Genomic DNA, 25,186 nt, shown 5'->3' on the forward strand with positions numbered 1-25,186 from the left:
GTTTAGTTATTGTTATGCTTCTTTAAAAACCTATTTGTGAGTAAAAAGCAAATCAGTGATTTTAGATGATTTTTAAATCATTTGTGAATCAGTGCCTCCAGCAGTCAGGTTATTAATCGAGTCATTGTTGGCAATGACTTCTAAATTAAATGCAAATGAGTACAGTGCTTTACAATGAAGGAAGCTATTTTAGTCTTTATTTATTTCAATAAATAAACTCTTAAGCCCAGAGATGTGCCATTCTGTAATCCTTGCACAAGCTTTTCAATCCATTGCAATTACTCCTCTTGTCTGCATGCTGAAGCATCCCCAGACAAGGTACTGAGCCTCAATGCATCCAATGTGAGTGTATGTGAATGTTAGATAAGGCACTTAGCCTTAGAGAAAATCATCATCAAATAAATGTGTGTGTATGAGGCTTTTAGTAAAATGCACTTTAATTGCTAAACTAGACTGGAAAAGTGCTATATAACAAGTCCATTTACCATATTACTAAAACGAAAAAGAATCTGGTGACAAAGCTGTCGGCACAGAAAGAGGAAAGAAAAGCAAGGAAACACTAAGGACTGACGCTTAACAGAGACCAAGGATACAAAGCTGGCACTGGAAGTGTAAACCATAGAAACATGCAACCAAAACTATATACAAAGACAGCAAGCGGAATTCAAATACCAAAATGTTAAGTTTGAGATAAGTTTGTGTGTCCAGCAGAAGTTACCATGGTGATTTAGCAAGTTAAAAAAGACACTTTCATGACACAGAAAAGCAATAAGTATATAAGAAATAATATAGGTGGTATAGAACTGTGCTGACAATGCTAACGCTAATGGACTTGGAAAAAAAATGTTGGATTATTCTTTCTTTCTCTGGCTAGCTTAATTGCTGTGTACAGACAGCCATACAAAAATGGTGGCACCTATGGCAGGAGACACACCGATAGAGGGTCAAAATCACAGCAGGCCTTGCTGGAACGTAACACTGTCAGGGAGTTTCTGGTTTGTTAAACACATGTTGAGGGGAACATCTGGGAGATTGCACTACTTCTAAATTATCCCTATCTAATCATTTAGATTATATGTACTGGCCTGGTTTTGCCAGAAATTTCTTCTCAAAATTGAGTGTTAAATTGTGACCAAATGTGATACCTGTTTTTTGTCACTAAGGTATAAAGACTACAGAGAACCACCTTGGTCAAACACACCATATGAGCTATCCAAGGAATTCTGGGCAGTGCTGGCTGTCCGTCTGGCTTTTGTTATTGTTTTCCAGGTAGGTAATACATAAAGCAATTACTAGTAATGTTCTTATGAATTTATTTTATTGAATTATCACATACCTTTTAAAGAGAGGTGCTGAACTATGATTCTGACGTGGGGTCTGGTCAGAACAACCTACATTTCATTATAGCAGCCAACATAAATCACCACAGTTGAGTAGAACAACCAGAAATTCAGAAACTGATCACATAGTCCATGGACAGGAACTTACTTGTAGCTGAAAAGTAAGGTCATGTCTACTCAAACTGGCAGTTCAAGGAGACAGGGAGAACATACAGGAACCTGATTGTTGTGAGGTGACTGATACCTCCTGTACCACTGTGCTGCCCTCCTATAAATCCCTAATGATAAACCTCTACTGAAGGTCTTCTGCAGTTTTCCATTTTCCAAAAATTGATACTTTTTTTTGTCCTTGAGTTGAAATAAAAGCCCACTTTCTGGTGGAGTCTGTAACTGCTCTCCTGCAGCGTCTGGCACAAATGTTCTTATTTAATCACTTGGTATGCAGATACATGGACATGTTACAACAGTGGAGGTCTGCAGCCGCTCTCTACTTGTTGCACAGTTGAATATCAAACACTAGATAGACAAAAGTACTAAGACACCAACACATTACACCCACAGGAGTTGCTCAGCCATGGAAACTTACTGAATCTCCTGGTGCACAGTTTTGTCTTTGTGTTAGTGCCAGAGGAGCTTTGGAACGCTCCAGTTAATATGTTTGTCCATATAGTGTATAAGGAATTTTAGTATGGTTAGTCAAGGCCAAAACCATATAAACCTTTTGTCCTATCTCACTCTGCTCTCTTTTCTTTCCCTCACCCTCACGGGTTTTGAAAGATGGCTGCTGCTCCCTGAGCCTGGTTCTGCCAGAGGTTTCTTCCTGTTAAAAGATAGTTTTTCCTTCCTGGGAGTTGTCTGATTGCTGGGGTTTTCTCTTTATTATAGTAGGATTCTTATCTTACAATATAAAGTGCCTTGGTGCTGTTGTAATTTGGCACAATATAAATAAAATTGAACTGAATTGATTTAAAATGAACTATATATGCCAAACGGTTGAAATTTTTAGAAAAACATAAAAGCATGTGACCTACGGGATGTTGGGGATTCAGACTGTGGAAGTTCTGAGATTATTTTTTTGTTTTTACCAGAAGAAAAATTGCTGAGTTGTCCCATTTCTTTCATTTATTTCTGACAGAACGTTGTGATGCTCATGAATGACATTGTTGACTGGCTAATCCCAGACATCCCAAAAGATATCAGCCTGCAGATCCACAAGGAGAAGATTTTATTGGTAGAGCTGTTCATGAAAGAAGAGCAGGGCAAGAGCTATATCACTGACAGCAGCACTTCAACAGATGGAAAGGAAAACTGCAGCAAACACAACAACAACAGCAAAGTGGCACCCCCACGCTCCCGACGGCATACCAACAGCACCAAAAGCTTCTAACAGCCATGCTAGCAGCTATGGCTAGTAGCTATTAGTTTAATTGTTGTTAGCATGTCGAAGCTTGCTATTAGTTCTCTCTCAGGACAGACTAAATTGTATGTAAATTGTATGTTTTCTTAATATTCTTAACATTCCAATGACTGGGACAGCAGTTGGCCAAAGAGATGTGAGAAAATTAAATCTGTGGCCAAATATGTTGCATGTTTTTGTTGAGCTGTGAAACTCTGTCACTCCATGTGTGCACCCTCAAATGTATTTATGTGCTTAAGAATGTCTGATTGTGTACTCAAATTAATGACTTTGTAAATCAAAATGTAAAAGTGTATTCATTCTTACATGCATTACAGCTGAAATTTTTTATATAATCCTTTAAATACTCACAAATGTTAGAATACGCACAAAAATGATGACAAATTGTGTGCATAATTTTTTTTTACCAGCATACACATTAGAATCAGAAAATGTGAATTCAAAGAAATCAATATAGAAACTTCATTAAACTGTGACTAATCAAAATTTACAACCTGCTGTTAGAAAATAAACATTTTTAATTCGCTGTATGGAACAAAATTTAAATCAGAATTTTTTTTTATTAAATTCTCCTTGAATAACACAGGTCTGCAACCAAAAAACTGAATAGGATTTGTTTGACTGAAACTGGGAAAAATATTTTTAAAATTCCAAAAACCTGGTATCCTATACTTGAGTCAAAAAACCATATCCAGTAACGTTTTCTAAAAGCAAGAGAATAGAAAATGCGAGGAATTGAGAAGGGGGCGGATACTGGGAGTTTGCGCTGTGAGGAGCTCAGATGGTCCATGTCCCATTCTTCAAGACATCCCAACAGATCTATTTTGTTCAGTGGTAAGGAATCTCAGAAAAATTATGCAAAATTAGTTAATTGTAATAAAATATTGATTTTTTTTCATTGCTGTTGTGATTTCTTTTTAATGTAAACTCCTCATGATTTGCAAAAACACTGTATGTGATGGAGGGAAATTGAGATCATTTTTAGATTCAGCACCCTAAAATATCATTTTTATTTTCTTTTGCAGACCTGTGTAATCAGGCCTCATCTTAAAGAAGACCTCACTCCAATGCAGTTCACTCTCAGACTGCCTTGTTTAGGATATGTAAACCTTTAAAGCCCAAATCATGATTTTTTATTTTTATTTTTTGGAAAATTGAGTTTTTGAGGATCCTTGTGACAATTTCTTAAGAAATGAAATTTGAATTTGCATATATTCGTTTTCATTTTCAACTTCTTTGTTACCTCCAGTTTTGGAGGTCCTACACTGATTATGTAGAAGTCTCAAATCGTATGCATCATATATGATAAATTTGCCTTTAAAGGGTTGAAAGTTGAATGTATACACCATTCTGCATTTAATCAGCATGCAATATCTGAAATTCTATTTCAGCTAACAGCTGATTATGGCTCAGTAAACCTACTCTTTGATATTTGAAACTCAGAGCAAACAGGTTGCTTCAAAACTGTTTAAAAGAGGTAACGCTATACATTCCCTTCACCTACACTGGTCTTTGTTGCATTTTAATGGACAACTCCTCTATATAGCAACTTTTACTTAAGTAAAACTATTAACCTGATTTTTTTTCTTCCTTTTAAAATCAAGTCTTTGGTAAAATGAACTGGTACTTACATAACACCTTTGTACTCAGTTTTAGCACTTTGTACGTCTCATTCATCTATAAGCACAGGAGGATTTGGAAATGAGCCATTGAAGTTCCAATTAGTGGGCAACCTACTCTGCCACCTGAGGCAATCACTTTCTACAGTCAACAGGTGTTGGGAACTTTCCCAGAATCCACATTTCTACCAAAGTCTCTAGCAATACTTGTGTCTTTAGTGCTCAGGACCTAGAGAGAAGGCAGATGGGTTGAGAAGTGTATTTTGAAAACATTCAGTTTCTTTGCATTATTAATCTAGAAGGAGCCATCAGAAGATAGGTACACTGGGGTCATGAAGGGATGGACATGGTCCGCCATAATACTCAAGTGGGCTGTGGTGTTAAAGATCATTTAAGGCGCTCAAAGTGTAGCACAGAAATACCCCAAATACTCATCATTACACCAGCAGCAGCCTGAACTGTTGATTTGAGATATCAGGTGAGATCAGTTTGTCGTGCTGTTTACATTAAATTCTGACTCAACCCAGGCAACGTTTTTCTGTTTTTCTGTTGTTCAGCTTGCAACTAAAAGCCTGATTTTTTTTTTCTGTCTTTTGCTGATAGAAGCAGCAGTTGTTTTGCTGCTGTAGCTCATCAACATCAAGGTTTGACATGCTCTTCTGCATACCTTGGTTGCAATTTGGTTGAGTAGTTATTTGAATAACTGTTGCTTTTCTATCAGCTCAAAGCAGTTTGGCTATTCTCCTCTGACCTCTTCTTTAACCAAAGAACTGCTGCTCACTGAATATTTTATGGTACTTTTTTGTACTATAAATTTCTTTGGGAAAATCCCAGCAGACTAATAGTTTCTGAAATACTCAGACTACCCTGTCTGGCAGAACCATCCATGTCTTGGCCAAAGTCACTTAAATCCCCTTTCTTCTACATTCTGATGCTTGGTTTGAACTTCAGCAGATCGTCTTGACCATGTCTACATGTCTAAATCCACTAAGTTGCTACCATGTGATTGACTGATCAGATATTTGATTTAATGAAAAGTTGAACAAGTGCACCTAGCAAAGTGGGACTTAGTCATAGGTGTAAGCATCACAGCAGTACCTGAGGATTGAATACGGAGAAGAATAACTTTTTTTTTTGTCTTTTACAGCACATAACCCCTTTTAAAATATGCTGCAGTAGTCTGAAAACTGATGAAAACCATGAATCAACATATGGGTATTACCTGTGGAAAGACTGATGTTGCAGAAGTGAAACAGAGCAAGCAGAGGTTTCATTAGAGGCATAGCTAAGTATTTTGCAGTTTGGTACAATTTGCACACTGTGGGTGCACCGTCACTCCCACCCCGTGCTGTCAGGGTTGGGAGTGATGGGGATGACAGCTCAGTGGCATCGTCTTGTCACTGAATCCTTCCACTGGGTCAAGAGGACATGCCAGAACAGAGCTGGCCTTCTTGATCAGCCTGTTCAGTTTCTCCCTTACCCAGTGGAGATACTGCTGCCCCAGCAGAGAACACCATAAAAGATTACTGATGCTCACTGATGAGTCTGGCTGGAGTCCAGTTGTTCCAGTTGTTGGAGTCCTGAGGCCCCAGTCTCCAAGCTGTCGCTGATGACTACCAAGGTAAAATTTACGGGGTCTGGCAATACGTTATTTGCTCGGGGCAACCCAGTCACAACTTGGGCATGTACATGTGGTGACCCACAGTTGGGAGCATTTAAAAACAGTTTTTTCATCCAAATCCCAAAAGGTTGATTCTGTTAATCTGGATGTAACATTTTCAGTGGATGAAATGTTTCATCACTCACCCAAGTGACTTCCTCAGTCTCAGCTGACTGCAGGTTCCCCCAACCTTATAAACATTACATTGCAATAGTAAAATGCATTGTTTATACAATTAAAGAAATTGTTACAACAGTAGGAGTGGGAAAATCTGAATTTTGGTACATGCTGAGAAAGAAAGAAAGCACTGGTGAATTCAGTAATGCAAAAAGACTTGGACGTCCACGGAACACAGTTGTGGTGGATCAAGCCATAAAATCCCTAAACCCTAAAAGCCATAAAAATGACCAACATTTTCTGGGAGGTAAGCATATCAACATCCATATCTACCATAAAGAGAAGATTGCATTAAAGTAAATACAGAGGATTCACTGCAAAGGGGAAGCCACTCATATGCCTCAAGAATAGAAAGGCTAGATTGGACTTTGCTAGAAACATCTAATAAAGCCAGCACAGTACTGGAAAAACATTCTTTGTACAGATGAAACCAAGATCAACCTCGACCAGAATGATGGCAAGAAAAAAGTATGGAGAAGGTGTGGAACAGCTCACGATCCAAATCACATCATCTGTAAAACAGTGTGATGGTTTGGGGTGTATGGCTGCCAGTGGCACTGGGACACTAGTGTTTATTGATGATGTGACACAGGACAGAAGCAGCCGAATGAAGTCTGAGGTGTTCAGACATACTGTCTGCTCAAATCCAGCTACGTGCAGATGAACTGATGGGAGTCGTTTCAGGACATTATGTCACCGGGTTGGTTGGTTGCGACTAATAAACTTACTGTTAGGTATTTTAGTACCATGGGAGCATTTACTGGATATTGTTTTATAGTGACATTATACAGGAAAACTCTGTCATTCAATAAGGCCCCTTTGTTTTAGTTATTTTTCTCTTTGACCCAAGAATTGATGTGTGAGAATCACAGGCTGGTACAAGGTTGAAATACCACAGAGATCACTCCCTCAGCTACATTAGTTTCTAAATCTCTTAGGAGACGCCTGTTGAAGGCCAGATGGTTTGTTTCAGAATTCACTAATGAAAGAACTCTTTATTTCGTGCCTTGAAAATATGTCGCTGAGATAATCATAATTGTAGCTGAACTGATAAACTATACAAAGGGTGCTTCTTCACCCAAGGGCAGGAAGACACTCCCTTATCTTGGTCTGTACTGGTTTAAACTGAGAATCTGCTGACTCATGAATTTTTCCCTCTATATAAACTGTTGTACTTGAGAATAAAGTTGAGTCGATTTGGGAAGACAACCTGAAGCAGTCTCTGTTTTCTTGTTCTCCCAAGCTGCTCCCGAGCTCGTACTAACACGCTGAATGGCATGCTTGAATGTTACTTGAGAATATATTTGACTGTGTTACAGATTAAGGGACAATCTCTGCTGATAGGTGAAGGTACAATCTCTGCTGATAGGTGAAGGTACAATCTCTGCTGATAGACGCCCACGCCTCGGAGGAAGCCGATCCACGGATTAGGCCCTGGAAGCCGTTTCCTTCACTTACATTAGTTAACATCACTTTAAGGGGATTACATTTGTGCTGCCCCACTTGCTGCAACAATGAGTTTTATGTTAAGACACTGAGGATATACTTCCACCTTCACTGTCTGTCTCTTTGGCAGTAATTGACTCGTCCTATTTGGCTAGCAGCACTGAAACTCCAGTTGTTAGCTGTAATGTCCAGCTTTGTAAAGCACTTTATAAATGAGGACAGTGTGGAGGAGAGCCCGTTTGAGTCACCAGACCGACAAGCTGCAGTCCGACACTCCAGCTTTGCCTCGCCAGGCCGGGTGTACTGTGTGCCCTTGCTGAAAACACTTTGAAATTTATTAATAAACTTCTGACGACAGATTCAGATTTGACTTCAAAACTGCTTGTCCTGTCTTTAAAGCTTGTGCCTTCAGCAATTTCATCATAAATGCTATTTTTGAACAGTCTGAAGAAAATATCTGGCTCTGCTGGCGAAACACTAGAGAGCATTAGGTAAGAAAGCCACAACTTTTTTCTCCCAGCTTACTCCAGAATTCCTCTTTCTCTTCGGACATCCAACCTTTGGGCATATGCACTGACAAGAACATAATAATAATGTTACCTTGTAATCTTGTAATAAATATTACAAATTAAACATTAGTCTTCTTAAGTCTTTGGACTGAGATGATCCCTTTTTCATTAGTGTACATCTTTCACTTTAGATTCTGTCAAAACTGTGTTTTCTAAGACTGGATGAGGCCATTTCTTCTTTTTTTGTGTTTGGCCATTGGGTAACTTCATCTTTCTCCAGCAGTGGTCAACCTCACACTTTCCACATATTTATAGTCTTGACACTATTACAGTCTTTTTTAATAATTTTTAATGTACATCATTTGGATACTTTAAATCCTATCGCTAACTATGCACTCTGAAAAGAAAAAGCTGTAAACTGGCTTATAAAAATCTATAGGTTTTCTGGTGTTGGCTGGCAGTAGTAATGGAATAGGTGACAAAACACCCAGTCACCCACTTTTCAGTTATTTATTTGTAAAAAATGTTTGGAATCATGTATGATTTTCGTTCCACTTCTCACGTGTACACCACTTTGTGTTGGTCTTTCACGTGGTCTTTCAATAAAATTGATTCATGTTTGTAGCTGTAATGTGACAAAATGTGGGAAAGTTCAAGGGGGCCGAATACTTTTGCAAGCCACCTTATGTTGTCACACACAAGGTGTTTTTTTTTCAAATGGTGCAACAGCGGCAGCACACTCTAACACATGCTCAGTTACTCTCAAAAGAATAGTCAGGCAGGAGCTACTGTTTGACCAGCGGATCAGCCAACATGCCAGTGGAACTGAAAGGGAACATTTTAGTGACAGGGGCCAACAGAGGCCTTGGTTTGGAGCTGGTGAAACAGCTGGCAGAGACGACAGGACAAGAGGCTCACATCTATGCCTGCTCCAGAGAGCCTGAAGGAAGCAGAACTGAGGTGAGACTGTTACACATAAATGCTTCTTGTGGTTCTCACATCAACTGCTAGAGCAACCCTCACATGCACACATGTGAAGGTTGACTGTGTATCATCTGTTCATTTCACTTATTTTACTTATATAGTGCCAAATCACAACAACACAACTTTGTATTGTAAATAAATTGTTATGTTGTTATTGTCAGCATCTGCAGATAACTTTATCATAATATCATCTTGTAATTATGAGAATACAACATAAAAAAAGTCATGAAAGTATGAAGAGGGGTCCATTTTCATTTTACAAGGCCTAAGCTAACCTAATAGTCTAAAACTAGTCAACAAATTTGGTATAAACATCTTTCATTTGGTTTCAAAGTGTGACGGTGTAGCACGGCTAACTCTACGGGGGTCTGGCTGCAAAACTTCTCTCGCAGGCTCCATTTTCAGCACAGAAGCAAAAGATGTAGCAAAGCTGTTGAAGGCAACTTGATATGTCAGTTTTGATCACTACGAAACAGTGAAAAGTGTATATAAGGTCTGCAACAAATCGGTGTGCATTAGTTGTGTTCTCAATTTAAGTGTTGCTGCATTCTCCGGGTTGTTCATTTATTTCCCTTCAGTCACAGATTGTTGGACAATACATTTGCTATTGACAGTTAACATCTTAACTGTACATACACGTTCTCCTTACACTGTTGCTTTGGAATCTGGAATTCCTGAGGACAAGCCTTAGATTTGTATGCACATCAATCATTTCTGTTGTGAGTCACTGGCTATAGACGTGATTTCATGGAATAACAACATAAATATTTATATATATTCTTTCTGTTCCCTTCAGGCACTGAGACAGTTAACCACCCGACATCCTGGAAAGATCACTATAATCAAGCTAGGTAAAAACAATCCGCCTTCATTTAACTCTGCATACACTTCCAACACCATTTCCAAATGTGTGCTGAAACATTTCCAATTATGACACTAAAACACTGGAGGCTCACAGACAGTGAATTCTGGAAGTGTTGCTGAGTCTATGCACTGATTTCTTACTTACAACTTAGTTATTAAAATCTGAGAACCTTCCCACTACGGGTGGAATCAGGTTTTTGATAGTGCCTTACTTTAATCTCATCAGGCCTCTCACATAATAATGGAAGTGTTGAAATATTCACTTGAGAATCTGAGATTCAAAGGCAAATACATACATAGAAATGAAACCTTTTTTTTAAACTCATAATCTTCCACAGTTTTTTTTTGACATTCAAAAGACCTTGGTCATTATGATTTGTATTTCTATACATCTACCTGTAGATGTTGCAGATGAGGAAAGTATCTCAGCTGCTGTGCAGGCTGTGCAAGATCAGATCGGGGATGCTGGGTTGAATATCCTTATCAACAATGCTGGTATTAGGAAACCGGCCTTGTCAGGAGCATTATCTGCTACCAAGAAAAACGACATGATGGAGGTGTATGAAACCAATGTGGTTGGACCATTTACCATTGCAAAGGTTGGTTTGTTCTCTGCAGACGTGGGAAGTACAAATACTTTGTTACGCAAGTAGAATTTTCAGGTATTTGTGCTTTGAGTATTTCATGTTCTGAGAACATTGTACTTTCACTTCCCAGATTTTTACCCAAACACCTCTACTTTTTACTCCTTACATTACATTTTTGAAACAGACTCATTTCTTAGGTTTAACATATTTGATGGGAGTTTCACATTTTTATTTCACATCTTTCATTTTATTTTATTTTTTAAATGTGCTATAATTTCACACATGTAAACTGTAAGTTTTGTACTTTCAGATGTTTCTTCCACTCCTGAAAAAAGCAGCACAGAGGGATTCTTCTGCAAAGGGCAATGGTATGTATCTGTTCTTTCATGTTATGTTGAATGTAGGATACCATCATTGGGAAAACACTCAGTGGAGTGAGTACATACTTATGGTTTCATGCTCCATCTCACTGCAACTGTGACTAGGTTATTTGGTCAGAAGGTCAGTGATTTGATCCCCATAACTTTGAATTATAAGCAGGCAAAATAATTAAGCCCAAATGTCCTGTGTGCATGACAAGCAAAATTCAAAGGCACGAAATAATGTGTTGTAAATGTGTGAGTGGTACCCCGGCTTGGCAGTACAGGGGTCCATTTGAGCTTTCATATTAAAGTAATGGGATTAGCTTGCCTGATAAGAGTTAATATGAGATTATATCCAATTTACAAAAAGCTGAGTTGAAGATTTGCCTAGCTGCAAGTTATCCACCTCCTAAAGCCAGTTCAATTCAATTCAATTGCCAAATCACAACAATGGTTGCCTCAAGACACTTTATATTGTAAAGTAAGGACCCTACAGTAATACATAGAGAATCCCAACAATCAGACAACCTCTATGAGCAAGCGCTTGCCGACAGTGGGAAGGAAAAACTCCCTTTTCACAGGAAGAAACCTCCAACAGAGCCAGGGTCAGGGAGCAGCGGCCAACCAATTGCTGCAACTGGTTGGAGATGAGTGAAGGAAGACACGACAAAGACACCTTGTAGAAGAGAGACAGAGTAACGTTTAAATGGCGATTATTTTGTACCGGAATGGAAAAGTAAAGTGTGGAGGAGAGAAACAGCTCATGATCGGCATGGGCACGTATGGCTGCCAATGGAAGTGGGTCACTGGTGTTTATTAATTATCTGACTGCTGATAGAAGCAGCAGGATGAACTGAGAGTACAGGGCTGCACTCTGCTCACATTCAGACTAATGCTGCAACAATGAGCAGACGGAGCTTCATAGTGCGATCCAAAAACCCAAGATTTGCTCAAAGCAAAGAAATTAAATATTCTTCAATTGTCAATGAATGAAAGACATTAATACAACCGTTATATCCATCCATCAAGCCACTCCGGATCTTCTGGGGGCACACACAGTTTGTCAGCAGAGAGGTGTAATCTCGCCAGATCCTTTCCTGAATAGGACTAGAAAATACGACAGAATATGCAGAATTCTAGACAGTTATACTTAAAGAAGAGTGGAGCGTTTTCTCTGCATTAATACATTTACAAAAGTAAATAGATTTGAATTCTTTCGCAGGTGGATTGCATCACAGAACGTGTTGGTTGGTGCAGGTTCAGAGATGCAAACTATCCTCACACACACAGTTCTTTTCGTTTCCCAGTCATGATGCTAATCTGTTTGTCCCACTTTGTCTTAGATAATAAAACTGCCTGCAGCTCAGCCATCATCAACATCTCCACAGCTATTTCATCCATAGAGAAATGTCCAGAGACCTTCTCAGCAGCACAGATGTATCCTTATAGAATAAGCAAGGTACTGTTAAAAAGAATCAAATATCCTGACTTTCTTCCTAAACTTGTTTATTCTGTCTGTGCTTATCTTTTAGAGTTTTTCTTTACTAACATTTTAATAAGTAACTGTGATTCAATGACATAGACCAGATTCAGTGAAAGGAGCTTGACACGCAGTAATTAAAGCATCATGTGGTTCAGTTGTTTGGCTTTAGACACCTGTATTGATTAATAATTAATAATAATTTCAATAAGTGTAATACTTATATGTTTGTATTACGCTTAACAATAAAGAAATGTGCTGTTTCTCCTGTCATCAGGCAGCACTGAACATGCTGACTCGCTGTCAAGCCGAAGACTTCAAGACTCACAATATAGTGGTGACAGCCATACACCCAGGCTGGGTCCAAACTGAGATGGGAGGAGAAAAGGTGACGTGATGAAAACTTTAAAATACTTTATTCAGTGAATACATTTAAACATTATGGTTTTCCTTTAAACAGCTTTCATATGAAACAATCACATTTGCTGAAACCCACCAAATCTCTGTTACAGATTCCAGAAAGTTCTTTTAGGTCAAACAAGTACTGTGCTTATGTAAAACCTTATATCGTTGTACGTTTCACTAGACAAGCGTAATGTAAGTCCTAGCATTACATCACTGCTTGTACTAGCTCTGAGATTTATACATTTGGATGCATTATTGTAAGTTCAGGGTAAGTAAGAGCAGCTTAGTAATAAAAAGACAAACACAGCATGAAACACTCACCGATTCTGTTTTCTGATTTATTTTTGATAATCCAATTACATTTTACATAATATCAATGTTGATATGAGATGAAAGTGCTAACAACCACACCACGACCATCCTTTTCTCCAATAATGATCATTTTAAATCTCTAATCTTGAAACTGCAAACAAAAATAAACTTCATTTTTAGCGTTTAGCTTGTTAGCCTTCCCCATATTAGAAATCATAAAGCTTGTTCTGATCCAGCCGCTTCCTTTCCAGTGACTTTCTTCTTTTGTGTGTCTGTTGTCTCCCACAGGCTCCTTTGACCACCGTGGACAGCGTACTTGGCATGCTTAGTGTGATATCGTCACTTAGCAACAAAGACAGCGGGATGCTTCTGGACTGGCAGGGCAACACCATCCCCTGGTAGCCGTCATGTCAAAACCAGGCTAATAGACAATGTTTTCAGGTTAAAATTCAAATGAGAAAAAACATACACGAATATAAACATAATAAAGCATTGAGGAGGAGATTTTTTTAATTAATTTTATTCTTTTCTTTTTTTTAACATGTACTAGAAGCTTTCTGCAAACTGAACTGCTGGCCACGGTTCACCAGAGAGGAAATGAAATGACTTCACGATCTATAATCTGGCCATGCTTAGAAATTTGTCTGTTTTCATTGCGGGGAGACAATAATTTCCTACAGTGGAATAAAATTTAATCTGAAATTTCAGACAGTATTATATGTAAAGATTCATTAATCATATTAACATCTCTATAAGCATTTCAGCCAGTAAGCAGAGTTTATAGTTTGGAGGTGGCATAGAAATGATAGTATACAGAGAAAATTAGCACTGGAATGAACAACATTTGAACTTCAGATGGTTGTTAAGGCGTCTGTGTTGTCTTTCACAAAGGCTGTGGCTTCCAAATGCTCTGTAGTAACAGATATTATTATAAACATGAGTGCTAACAGCTGGGGAAATAATTTTACTCTACATGTTTGCTTCTGTAATAAAGTGATAAACCGGTTTTGTTCCCAACCTGTCACATTCCCATTAGTCTTTCTTCAATGTCATAAAAATATAACGAGACAGTTTTCCTTTAACCTTAAAAAAAAAAAAAAGAAGATCTACTAATTTTCTCTTGCCGAGAGAGAAATCTGATAGCTGACCACGTGTAGCAGACTGAGACCTTTGACGTTTATACATAGAATTGAGATCATCTTTGGTTATTAGGAAATTATGGCAAAACAGATACCTGTGCAAACTGCCTGCATTTTCTCAGGTAATTCCAGTAGTGAGTCTGACACTACGTATCATTTTCAACTATTTAATAATAAAAAATACACAATATGACGAGACCAGAGAAAAGGAAATGCAGGTTTAATTGCATTTGCTGTCTTTAAACTCTCATTCCTTTTGACTTTTACATGCCTATTAAAAAATACATACAGTTTTCAAAAATAAAATAAAATTAAAATAAACATCTTAGATGGCGTGGAAATAATCGCATCTGCAGTCCCGCACCTGCACGGCTATGTCGGCATGTTTTGGCAGCAGCGTTGTGTGCTCGGGGGGAACCGGATGCAGAGTGGACAACTCAGCAAGCCTCAGACGGCTCAGACACACACGGCGTGCTCCTGTGTGGGGTTTGGAAAGTTTGCCTGTATTGGGGATGGAAAAGCATTCCGACATTCGACAACACAGAGTCATACATATCATCTGCAATTTACACATCCATAACAATAATTATATTAGGATCGAGAATCAGAGCCATATTACATTTTAATTATACGGTATAGCAATATGACAGTTACTGATGTTCTGTCTAAAAACTACAGTTATGTTCCCATCTTTTCTTACGTGTATGCACTGCAAGTGCTATAGTCTTCTTTTTTCTGATTTTCTGAATACATAGGTAACTTAAATATTTACACTGATTATTTTACAGCCTATGGCCCAGCCCACTGACGAGAAAATGTTTTTTTTTTTTTTGTCTAGAATAAAAAGTGCAGAGTGGAAATGGGATGAAATGGTCCCAGTGAAAGGCAGCACAGGGAGGAAGCGAAGGATGGGAGTAAAATTGGTGCTCCCGGTCCGAAACAGGGTCCCAGACCCCAAGGACAGGATCACTCAGGATTTCCATGCATGCCAGGACTGTAAGAGATAGCAAGCCTCATCCTGTAGAGGCACACGGGACTCCTCACACACCTGAAGGGTGTTCAGGGTTTTGTGCAGCACTTTGTGATCCAGCAAACTCCAGGTTCTCCTAGTTAGTGCTGTATGGGGTACAGAGGGTTGTCTGCCCAGTGTTACTGCGAAGATTCACTGCTCCGAGGTTCTGGAATATTTCAGTCACTGTTTGGTTTGTTTTCCTCCTCCCCCTCTGCCTCTACATCACTAAGAGCTGTCCCAGAACCATCCTTAAATGCTGAGTACACCCTGCAAGCTCCCTCACCTTCTCTGTCATCTCTCTGGAGGCTCCAGGGGAAGGATACTGAAGTGCTGCTGTCTTCGTACTGATCACAATGTCTTTGAGTTTTTCACAGAGGCTGTTGCTGCTTTGGGCTACCCGTGCCCTCACTTCTGGAGATTTGGCCTGGCGTGACAGCGTGTCACCAATGAAGACCAGCTTGTGTGCGCTGAGAATGACAAACTTGCTGTGTGCCACAAATATCTTTGGTGGCTGGTTGGAGTTGACAGCAGTAAAAAAGGCATCGATGGCATTTGTCACCGTGGTGACGTTCTGCTCGCATTGCTCTTGATAGAAGAGAATAAGCTGACGGTCACCGTGGCACAACTTGGAGGAGGCGGGGCCTCCAGAGCCGTTCTGGGCCAGGTAGTTTGCCAGAGAGTTGTGTGCGGATGGAACCCAACCGGTCATGTCGTTGTTGATTGGCCGGCTGACCTCCTGCTCCAAACGCTCAAACTGTTTAATCTGGAAGATGATAAAGAATGAAGACACAGTTAATAACTAGAATCTGCAATGACAACAAGTTAGAATTTCTTTCCGTTGTTTTAAATTGTCCAACAAAAGTCCTCTCTGAGATTTGTGCCTGTTCTGTTCATACTGACCTACTAAATACTAAAGCTCTGGGTTGAACAAAACACTAAGCCACCAAACTCTGACAGATTTTACTTTCTAGAAAAGCTGCCACTAAAAACTCGTACTGTTTTCTATTTCAGCAAGCAACAGCTAAAAGTGAAAAATCACATGTTGGCCAACGCTGCTGGCTGCTGGAGCAGCAAGCAGTCCTGCTCAGTTAGGGCCTTTCTGTGTGACATTTGCTCTGCATTTTCACGGCCCTCCATAACTCTGGCTTACAAATCAGGGAGGTTAGATTAACTGATGAGTCTAAATTGCAGGCAGAGAGTGCACAGAGTATAATAAATAATGAATAATTAAATGAATGCAGGCTGTAGTGTAAACAATTTGGAGCAATGGCGTTTGCTCTGAAATCTGGGTTGTGTTCGAAGCTTGTGTATGAAGCGCCTTGAGGCGACTTTTGTTGTGATTTGGCGCTATATAAATAAAATTGAATTGAATTGTCGGTTTCCTTTGTTCATTGTTGCCATGTGAAAGTTCGCACTCCCACCTCCAGTGGGTCGCTTGTAGTGATGAATCCAAATCCAAATCAAAAGAATTTCATACACAGTTCAAAGCTTTGTAACAAATGTACAGTGTGTGTGTGTGTGTGTGTGTGTGTGTGTGTGTGTGTGTGTGTGTGTGTGTGTGAGAGCTGGTGTTGGAGGTCATTTGTCCCTCAGTTATTAAGAACCACTGAAGCAGTTTATTTGTTTACTGTTATTTGGTCTGACTTTGTCAAAGAAATGTAAGAACCAGTAAGGCACAGTGAAGGTAGAGGTGTAGCGTAGGAGACAGGAGGCAGCTCGCGAGGAGAAGCAGATGGTCCACCGAAGCTCGGTGTTTTGATCCTCAGCTCCTCCGGTGTCCTCACACTGAGGTGTCCTACAGACACGTACCTGCTGCTGCTCCAGCTGTGTCTTATTGTTTCGGATAATGTTGCCTTTCTCCAGCAGCTGTCGTTGGTTCTTCTCAAACTCTTCCTTTCCCTGACAGATCAGCAAATAGACACACAGTTAGTACACTACATGTACACCCACCCATAGAGACACACACACCACTCAATCTAAAACACGTCTTTGTTGGTGACAAACAGGAAGTGATCGATCAGTGCTGGAGCACCATTTTCCCTCTTATATTTTTCTTAGTCTTGCTAAAATACTTGTCAGAGACTTCTTTGATTAGAAAACGTGTAGTACAGTCTTACAGCCTCACTTGTAATGTTTTCACTGTTTAATGAGCATTTGGTATTTTTTCCGGAAGTGTTGTGTCAAACAATGTGACATAGTAAACACAGTAAAGAATAATTCTTAAGTCATGGCTGTGTAAGTGGTCAGAACCAAAGTGTGATCAATTCAATTCAGTTTTATTTATACAGCACCAAATCACATCTGTTGCCTCTACCCACTTTATATTGTAAGGTAAAGACCGTACAGTAATACATAGAGAATCCCAACAATCAGTCAACCCCCTGTGAGCAAACACTTGGTGAAAGTGGGAAGGAAAAACTCCCTACTAACAGGAAGAAACCTCCAGCAGAACTGGGCTCAGGGAGAGGTAGGAATCTGCCATGAGCCCAGTTCTCTCTCTGGTGGAGAGACAGTGCTAACGACTGCACCACTGTGACACCCATAAACCACAGAGCGTTTTAGGAAATGGAGAGCAGCTGCTCACAGAAAACTCAGAGATTCATTCACACGCTTGTACCAGTTAAAGCTGCAATTACAGAGGAGACTTTTTTTACGCAGAGCCGTGATTTGACACTTCGTTTCTGCAGGGAAACACTCATGACGCATAGCAAGGCTTCATGTGATGGTCTTGGACATGCAGGGGGTTTTAGGAATTAAGTGCAGCAAACATTAAGTCCCTGTAGTCAAACAGACAAGTTTAAAGACCAAACAATGATTGAAACCATTATGGCCGAGTGACTGGACCTGACGACTACTGAAACAGTAAGTCTCTTGGGACACTCAAGCCAGCAGTAGTGAGTAGCTGCTGTAGAAGCAGGAAAAATGGTGAACTGATATGATTCTGCTTATGTTATTTATATACGTAGGCTGTCTCTCTCTACCACCAGCCTCCTATAACTGAATCATTAGCAGATGCTTCAGATGTGTGGAGCTTTGGGAGCTCTGGTACAATCAGTGCCAAATCTGAGCGGATTTTCTAAATGTGCTAATGTAAACATACAGTCACACTGCCAAGCTAATATGTGATTCCTGTTATTGTAAAGGGCTCAAATCTGTGTCTGTGTGTACCTGCAGATGTACGTAGTCATAGTCCTCCATCCATCCTTCCTCTGTGGTCTCATATGGTCTCTCCACACCTTCCTCTTCTTCTGCAGCAGTAAACTTTGGTGGGGAGGGAAGGGGCCGTGACTGAATGTTCACTTTCTCCCCTCCTTGATAGCTTCCACTTCCAGATCCTGTTGTGTGACCACTAAGCTCCCCTGGGATAGGAGGAAGAGGCATTTGCTGCTGGCGAGTGGTCTTTTTAAAGAGCAGTGAAGCGTTGCCATGGAGAAAAGAAGCAAGCTGCTTGGCATCGTCAGGGATACCTCGCGCCGTCATGATCAGTCGATCTAAGTCATCCCCTCCCGGCGGTGGTGCTGTGAGTGCTGCGTGTGACCAAGAAATAGCGTCTAAGCTCTGACTATGTCGAATCAAATTCTGGAAGATCTCCTCCATCTTCCCGACCTGGCGGCCCAGTTTGGCCTGCAGTGAGCGGTCTGTGGCCTGGGCAGCATTCGCCACGGCGCCTCGGGCAAATTCTAAGAAATCTCGGACAGTGGTACGCACCCTGTCGGCAGCCTGATGAATGGCTGGGAGGTTTCCTTCAAGATGAGCCGGGCTTCTCCAGTTGCCTGTGATGAATGACATCATGAAGGAAACACTGGACTCAACAGCTTGCTGAAGACGAGACAGACGTTCCATGGCCTGATCCATTTCCAAGACCAGGGGTTTCCCTGGAATGGAGCCAGGAGCAGGAAGCGAGGTGGTGTCGCGGACAGGAACCATATCTAATGAAGAAGCAGAGTGATTGCTCCTTGTGCTTCCTGTGCTTGAGGCAGACAGCCGCTTGAAAGACATGGACAGCTCTTCACTGGCTGACTGGGCATCACGTACAACCTGCAAAACACATTAGCGTAGCATTAGAATCAAGTCACCCATTTCCTGATTGTGTGCTAAGCTAACTGCGTTAGTTTCATCAGTAAAACAATCATGCATTGATGGTCTTATTATTTTTTTACAAGGAAACAAGACTAAATAAATAGATAAATAAAATAATACATACACGTTATTACAGAGAGAATAAAAGGAATAATAAACAGAAAATTATTTGCAAATGACTGAGGAGTAGAAAAAAAATCAACCGATCCACAGTTAAACTGACAATTACAAAATTGTGAAAACCAGCAGGCCTGCAAAGCAGCCCTTCATTAGAAACCACGAGCAATGCCAGACAGCAGAGACGCTAGCTGAACAGCAGTCACAGCTTGGATTAAACAGCAGCTTTTAATAACGGCTGGATTTACTGCCAAGAGTGGGGTGTATTATTCATTTAATCTGATGGCATCTTAAGTGTAGGCTTCATGCATGAATGTGCAGCCGTGGCACGACTTATAATGGCAGCCTTAATAAGTCCGACCTAGTCACATCACATTATAGGCATGCAACATATGACTACATGTCTTTTATACATCTTTGGGTTACTTAGCTCGCTGAAATTGTTATCAACTTGGCTCTACAACTTCACATTAATTCTAGCCTAAAATGAATAAACGATAACTGAAACACTATTTTGTGTTAAGCCTTCAATGAAGACTATGTTTTCAGGTCAGGTTAACACACTACTAATGTTTAAACTCCTGGGTTTGTACACAATGTTGAGCTTCTTGGTGAGATAAACCTGAGTTTATCATAACTGCAGCATCATACAGCAGCTGGAGCCGTTCATTTTCATTTTAAAAGTAAGACAGTTTGTGTGCGTGTGTGTGTGTGCATCGCTGCATTCACACAGCTACTTATAGGATGCAGCCTTTTGAATTATTAAAGTAGTTATTAAAATAACCACAAGTTCAACCTCATATATTATACACCACTTAACATACTGTTCAACGAAGCATGTGATTAATATCACACAAGCACCGCGGCTCTGTCTGTCACTGTTGTGGGTCTGCATGAATAAAGCTGTCGAGACCATTAACTGAAGAGCGAGCTCCTGTGTGTCTGAATAGCACAACAGCATCACACTGCCAGAGTCACAAAGCCAGCAGTGCTCTCTGCATAGCGATGACGATGATGATGATGATGATGGAACATCTTACACAAACTTGATTTCATGCGATTAAACAAGCCGGCCCTGTAGCTGTCATACCTGTGGGGGCACGTCATAGACATTCTGCTCAGCCCTCTCCCCCGTCTCCTCTCGTTCCCGGGGGAAGTCATAGACATCCTGGCCAACACGCAGTACAGCTGGGATGTCATAGATCTGCTGAGGGGCCTGACTGGCCCCACTCCTGTCCCTATGATAATGCTTATCAGTCAGGATTGGGGGCGGGACATCATACACATCCTCTGGAATTGGCGGTTCGTCATCATTGCTGCTGAGGTTGTTGTGTAAGTACGGGCCCGGAGTGATGGGGACTTGGGGCTTTAGTTTGGCAAAGTGAGGTGGCACATCATACGTCTCCTCTCTGATTGGTTGAACATCACTGACATCCTTACTCACTGATGGGGGGAAGTCATAAACCTGAAGAGACAGAGAAGTCTTGTAAAAACACTTTATCTTATAAAGATCTCATTAAGACAAGTGTCATATTTATTATTATAATGTGTGAATAAAACTGCTTTCATCTCTTCCTTGCACTGATTAGTGTTAATCACACTTTTAAACAGATTTAATTAATCAACTGTAATGGTATGTGCTACGTGGTGCATGATTTCATATAGTAATATGAACACATTTTAGGCACTTTGAGGAAAGTACTTTAAAAAATAACGAAGTGAATAATGTTTAACAAATTGCTTTCAACAAATTGCAGTTTTAAAAAAAATCTGTCGATATGATCAATAATTGAAGCGAGTCTTTAAAGTCTTCAAAATCCACAAGTTGTCTTTTGAACGTGCACAGAGCTTCTTGTGGCTCTTCTGCAGGTTTAGGCTGCCTCCATGCTTTCTGCATGTTCCTGTAATCCCAGAAACAGACATCAGGGCCTGCTTCTTCATGTATGGATTCATGTCTTAGATCAGATCAGATCAGATGGCTGACAATTTGGCCTGATCCTGGCATCCTCAGGACTAATTTTATCCACTATAAACATGGTTAAGTGGCAGACCTGAACTGCATGGCTGCAGCATTCTTGTAAGATAATAATAAGTGGTGAGAATATCGCACGATCATCATGACCCTGACATCTTACTTTTAGAGATGCAGCTCTTCAGTCAGGAGGCGGTAATTTACATTTTGTTAGCATCCATATTAGAAACAAATTAAAGATGTTTTAACAGGATGCCTTTGATTGCTACTCATGCTTGTTTGCATACTTTTTTTATTACTGTGTTTTTGGGTGCTCTGTTTTTGCTTCTTCGTTGTAAGGTTTACACAGCCACCTGCTAACAGCTGCACCCGGGCAGACAGCAACACTCTTCAAACTGTGAGCAGTCAAGCTGGAAAGTATGCAGAATGCTGTTAATCACAGCATTCTGCATACTTTCAAATGAACAGAAGAAGGTTTCTGGTACAAGTGCGCTCATGTCAGCCGCACTCCTCAAACTAATCTAGTTCCAACTAGTTCCATTGTTACCTGTGGTGCAATATGGAATAAAGGTCAGCACAGTTAAAATACAGTTTGCAGAATGTGAGTCAAAGAGCCAACAGAACACAGAAGACAACGAAAAAAAGAAAAGAATTCTCTGAAACCAGTGCAGTGCCGTAAAAACATTTATAGAATCAATCACTGTTTTAGCAAAACTGAACTATTTTCACTAAGTTAGACTTCATTTGCTGATTTGCCTACTCAGTGACACACTGACGTCATTTCCTAAACAAATCGTAACTCAAAATCAGTTAGTCTTGTTGCTAGTGGGAAATCTGTGCCACTCAGTTTGACATCCATCAAAGATGAGTTGAAAAGGTTATGTTTTAAATATTACAGGTTTTATCTGTTATTTACCATATCATGTTTTAAAGGGACCACTGTTGTAAAGAGCAGAGTCTGGAGGACGACCTGTCTGAACACGCAGACAGGACTGAGCTCAGCAGAAAGTTCTGCAGCACTGACAGCCAGTCTGAGTGAAGTGCAAGCTACTTTGTTTAGTTGAATACTGCAGAAATGTACGGCACGTCTACTACAGGTTATCAAACTACCAAAATTATTTCCCTGTCGATGCAATGGGGGTACATTTCCAATGATTATGTCATATCTTATGACATGTACACACAAACACAGCATCAAACAATTACAGAAAGACAGTAAGATGGTTATATTACATGATAACTCCCAAATCGAAATCCTTACCATCTGCTGTGGGTTCTTCTCACTGCTTGCAGGGGTGTCATATATATCTTGACCACCAGAGGGACCCTTCATCACCATGGGAGGAGTGTCATACACCTAAACATTTAGAAGCGACAGACATAATTATTATATAAATAAATAGCATCATAATTACTTATAGTTGCTGCAGACTGAGCTGAGCTCATTTCAAAGCAAGAGAATGTAACTGTTTGCAGTTTGAAGCTGTGGGGTGAAGGAAGCCACTGAAAAAGTTACTCATGAGTTTGTTGAGGCAAAGAAATCCATTAATGCAAAGTCAGTCACCTCATTTCAGCCAAACAAAGAAACTTTTCTGTTACTGAAGACAAAAATGAAGAGACCCACACACAACAGCAACTAAAGACAGCTGCAGCTAAAGACCTAGCAGAGCATTTAAGGGCGGGAATTTGCTCATGTCCATCAGTTCCATCAGGAGTTTGGCCAGTTACTACTGAGTCTGTGGAAACCAAATGAATGTCCAGCCAAACCAGTGAGTAATACAACAGTATTACTGTTGTAGTAGTACTGCTAACAAAATAATGACCTGCTAGGAATAAAGGAGTAAAATCTGTGCATTGGAATTTCTATATACTGACTTATAGTGTGTGTGTGTGTGTGTTTAATTCCATTTTAATAACCTATTTAATAACCTATTAAAGCAAAATTGAAGGACCGTGATGATTGCCTGGAAACGTGTGATAGCTTCTGTGTGATAACAACAACACACACATACAATGAGCAGCCTCACCTGTGTGCTGTATTGCTGCCGGGTGGGCGGCACGTCATATATGTCTGGCTGAGCTGGAGGTTGAAGTCTGGGCGGAACGTCATATTCATCCTGGTCTGGTTTCACTGCGTCGTACACATACACCTGTCCAACACGGGTAGGAACTACCACCTGAATGCAAAAGCACAGAGGCAGGTGTGTCAGTCAAAAATGGCCGAGAGCTGTAGTTGTATGACAAACATTAATCTGATAACACAGCCAGAGATAATTTATATTCAGTTCAGACCATGAAAATCTTTAAATGCATATAACAAAAATATTTCAGCACAAACAAAGATCAACCCCTTATCTGTTTGCTGCTTCTTTACACTGAATGAACAGACACTAAAGGGTGCTCAGTCTCATCAAAACATGCTGCCGACACACAGATGCACATGGGGCAATAAAAACAGTGCAATGGCTCAGTCATAGTTGTCGTGGGAACCGGAGTGCCCCATTGTTTGCCTGTTTAAACTGTGTATTATGTGGTTTGACTACAGAGTCAACCAGCCAGGCTGGGAAACCACAACAGCTGTTCAATATAGCACAGCAAAAGCACCATTCTGCTGTCCTTTCATCCTTCCCTCCTCCATTCGTTCCTCTTTATTTCCACAACATTTCCATGTGCTGGATATATCAGAACAAACCGAGCCCCACACATACCGCCTGAATAAAGTGGCACAATTAAAACATCAGCATTGAACCAAAAAATGTCATTTGCTCCACTATAAACACTCAAGAACAGCAGTAGCAGACTCAAGGTTAGAGAACACTGACTTTGAGTAACAGACACTGCTACAAACCTAATTTGAAACCTGTTGAGACCCTGTGTGAAATCTATAAAAGCAGCATCAGCTAATCCCAAAATCCAATATTTTATTCACAACAGAGTATAGAAAACATACCAAATATTTAAACTACAACATTTTATATTTCATGAAAAATATTAGCTGAATTGAATTGATGGCAGCAGAATGTCAAAAAAAAGTTGGGATGGAGGCAACAAAAGGCTGCAAAGGTAGTTGGCACTAAAAAGAAGCAGCTGGAGGGAAATTTTGCAACTAATTAGGCTAACTAGCAAGACGTCAGTAACATGAAAGAATATCTTAGACATGCAAAGTTCCTCAGAAATAAATTTGGGCAGATGTTCACCAATCTGCAAAAAACTGCATCTATAAATTGTAAAACAGTTTCAGAATAATGTTCCTCACAGTGACTATCTCATCGTCTACAATACATAACATCATCAAAAGATTCCAGGAATCTGGACAAATCTCTGTGTGCAAGGGAAAAAAGGTCAAAAATCAATACCGGATGCTATGATTTTGTGCCCTCAGACAGCAGTGCATTAAAAACAAGCATGATTCTGTTACTGAAATCAGTGCATGGGCTCAGGAACACTTCCAGAAATCATAGCCTGTGAACACAGTTCACTGTGCCATCCACAAAAGCAGACGAAGAAGCCATTTTTGAACACGAATCAGACACCCTGCTGTTTCCTTAAGTCGACTTAAGGTGCTTGTTAACAATGGGACAACATTCCTCTCCCAAAAGTCTCACAGATATTTATAGTTCTGTATTGGTTATATTCAGATTCTATGCCAACTTCTGTTGACATTTTGTTTAGTTGTTTGGAGTTTCTTCTTTGTGTTTCATCCC

General features: G+C 40.1%; 3 protein-coding genes across 5 annotated transcripts in view; 2 read left to right on the top strand and 1 right to left on the bottom strand.

Moving 5' to 3' along the window:
- ano1b (anoctamin 1, calcium activated chloride channel b) overlaps positions 1–3,127 on the top strand; it is a 37,889-nt gene extending 34,762 nt beyond the window's left edge. Inside the window, exons 23-24 of the mRNA XM_085413102.1 lie at positions 1,164–1,269; positions 2,476–3,127. Coding sequence (XP_085269228.1) covers positions 1,164–1,269; positions 2,476–2,727 — 358 coding nt within the window. The 3' untranslated portion in view covers positions 2,728–3,127. The remainder of the gene's footprint in view (positions 1–1,163; positions 1,270–2,475) is intronic.
- A 5,802-nt stretch (positions 3,128–8,929) lies between these two features.
- Positions 8,930–13,623, top strand: LOC146665421 (uncharacterized). The gene is made up of 7 exons (XM_085413107.1): positions 8,930–9,128; positions 9,949–10,003; positions 10,419–10,615; positions 10,914–10,971; positions 12,309–12,424; positions 12,723–12,833; positions 13,451–13,623. Exons 1-7 carry the CDS (start codon positions 8,982–8,984, stop codon positions 13,562–13,564), a joined length of 798 nt encoding a protein of 265 aa, XP_085269233.1. The 5' UTR covers positions 8,930–8,981; the 3' UTR covers positions 13,565–13,623.
- An 831-nt stretch (positions 13,624–14,454) lies between these two features.
- The window catches only part of bcar1 (BCAR1 scaffold protein, Cas family member), a 51,026-nt gene continuing 40,294 nt past the window's right edge, over positions 14,455–25,186 (bottom strand). For all 3 annotated transcript variants that reach the window (XM_085413105.1, XM_085413104.1, XM_085413103.1), the window contains exons 3-8: positions 23,510–23,659; positions 22,744–22,839; positions 20,601–20,975; positions 18,482–19,351; positions 17,123–17,212; positions 14,455–16,076 (exon numbers count right to left, since the gene is read on the bottom strand). In XM_085413105.1, coding sequence (XP_085269231.1) covers positions 15,531–16,076; positions 17,123–17,212; positions 18,482–19,351; positions 20,601–20,975; positions 22,744–22,839; positions 23,510–23,659 — 2,127 coding nt within the window. In that variant the 3' untranslated portion in view covers positions 14,455–15,530. The remainder of the gene's footprint in view (positions 16,077–17,122; positions 17,213–18,481; positions 19,352–20,600; positions 20,976–22,743; positions 22,840–23,509; positions 23,660–25,186) is intronic.

The sequence above is a fragment of the Rhamphochromis longiceps genome, linkage group LG7 (assembly GCF_057381845.1).
Source record: "Rhamphochromis longiceps isolate RC_006_pf linkage group LG7, R_longiceps_female_GT1.1, whole genome shotgun sequence".
NCBI lineage: Eukaryota > Metazoa > Chordata > Actinopteri > Cichliformes > Cichlidae > Rhamphochromis > Rhamphochromis longiceps.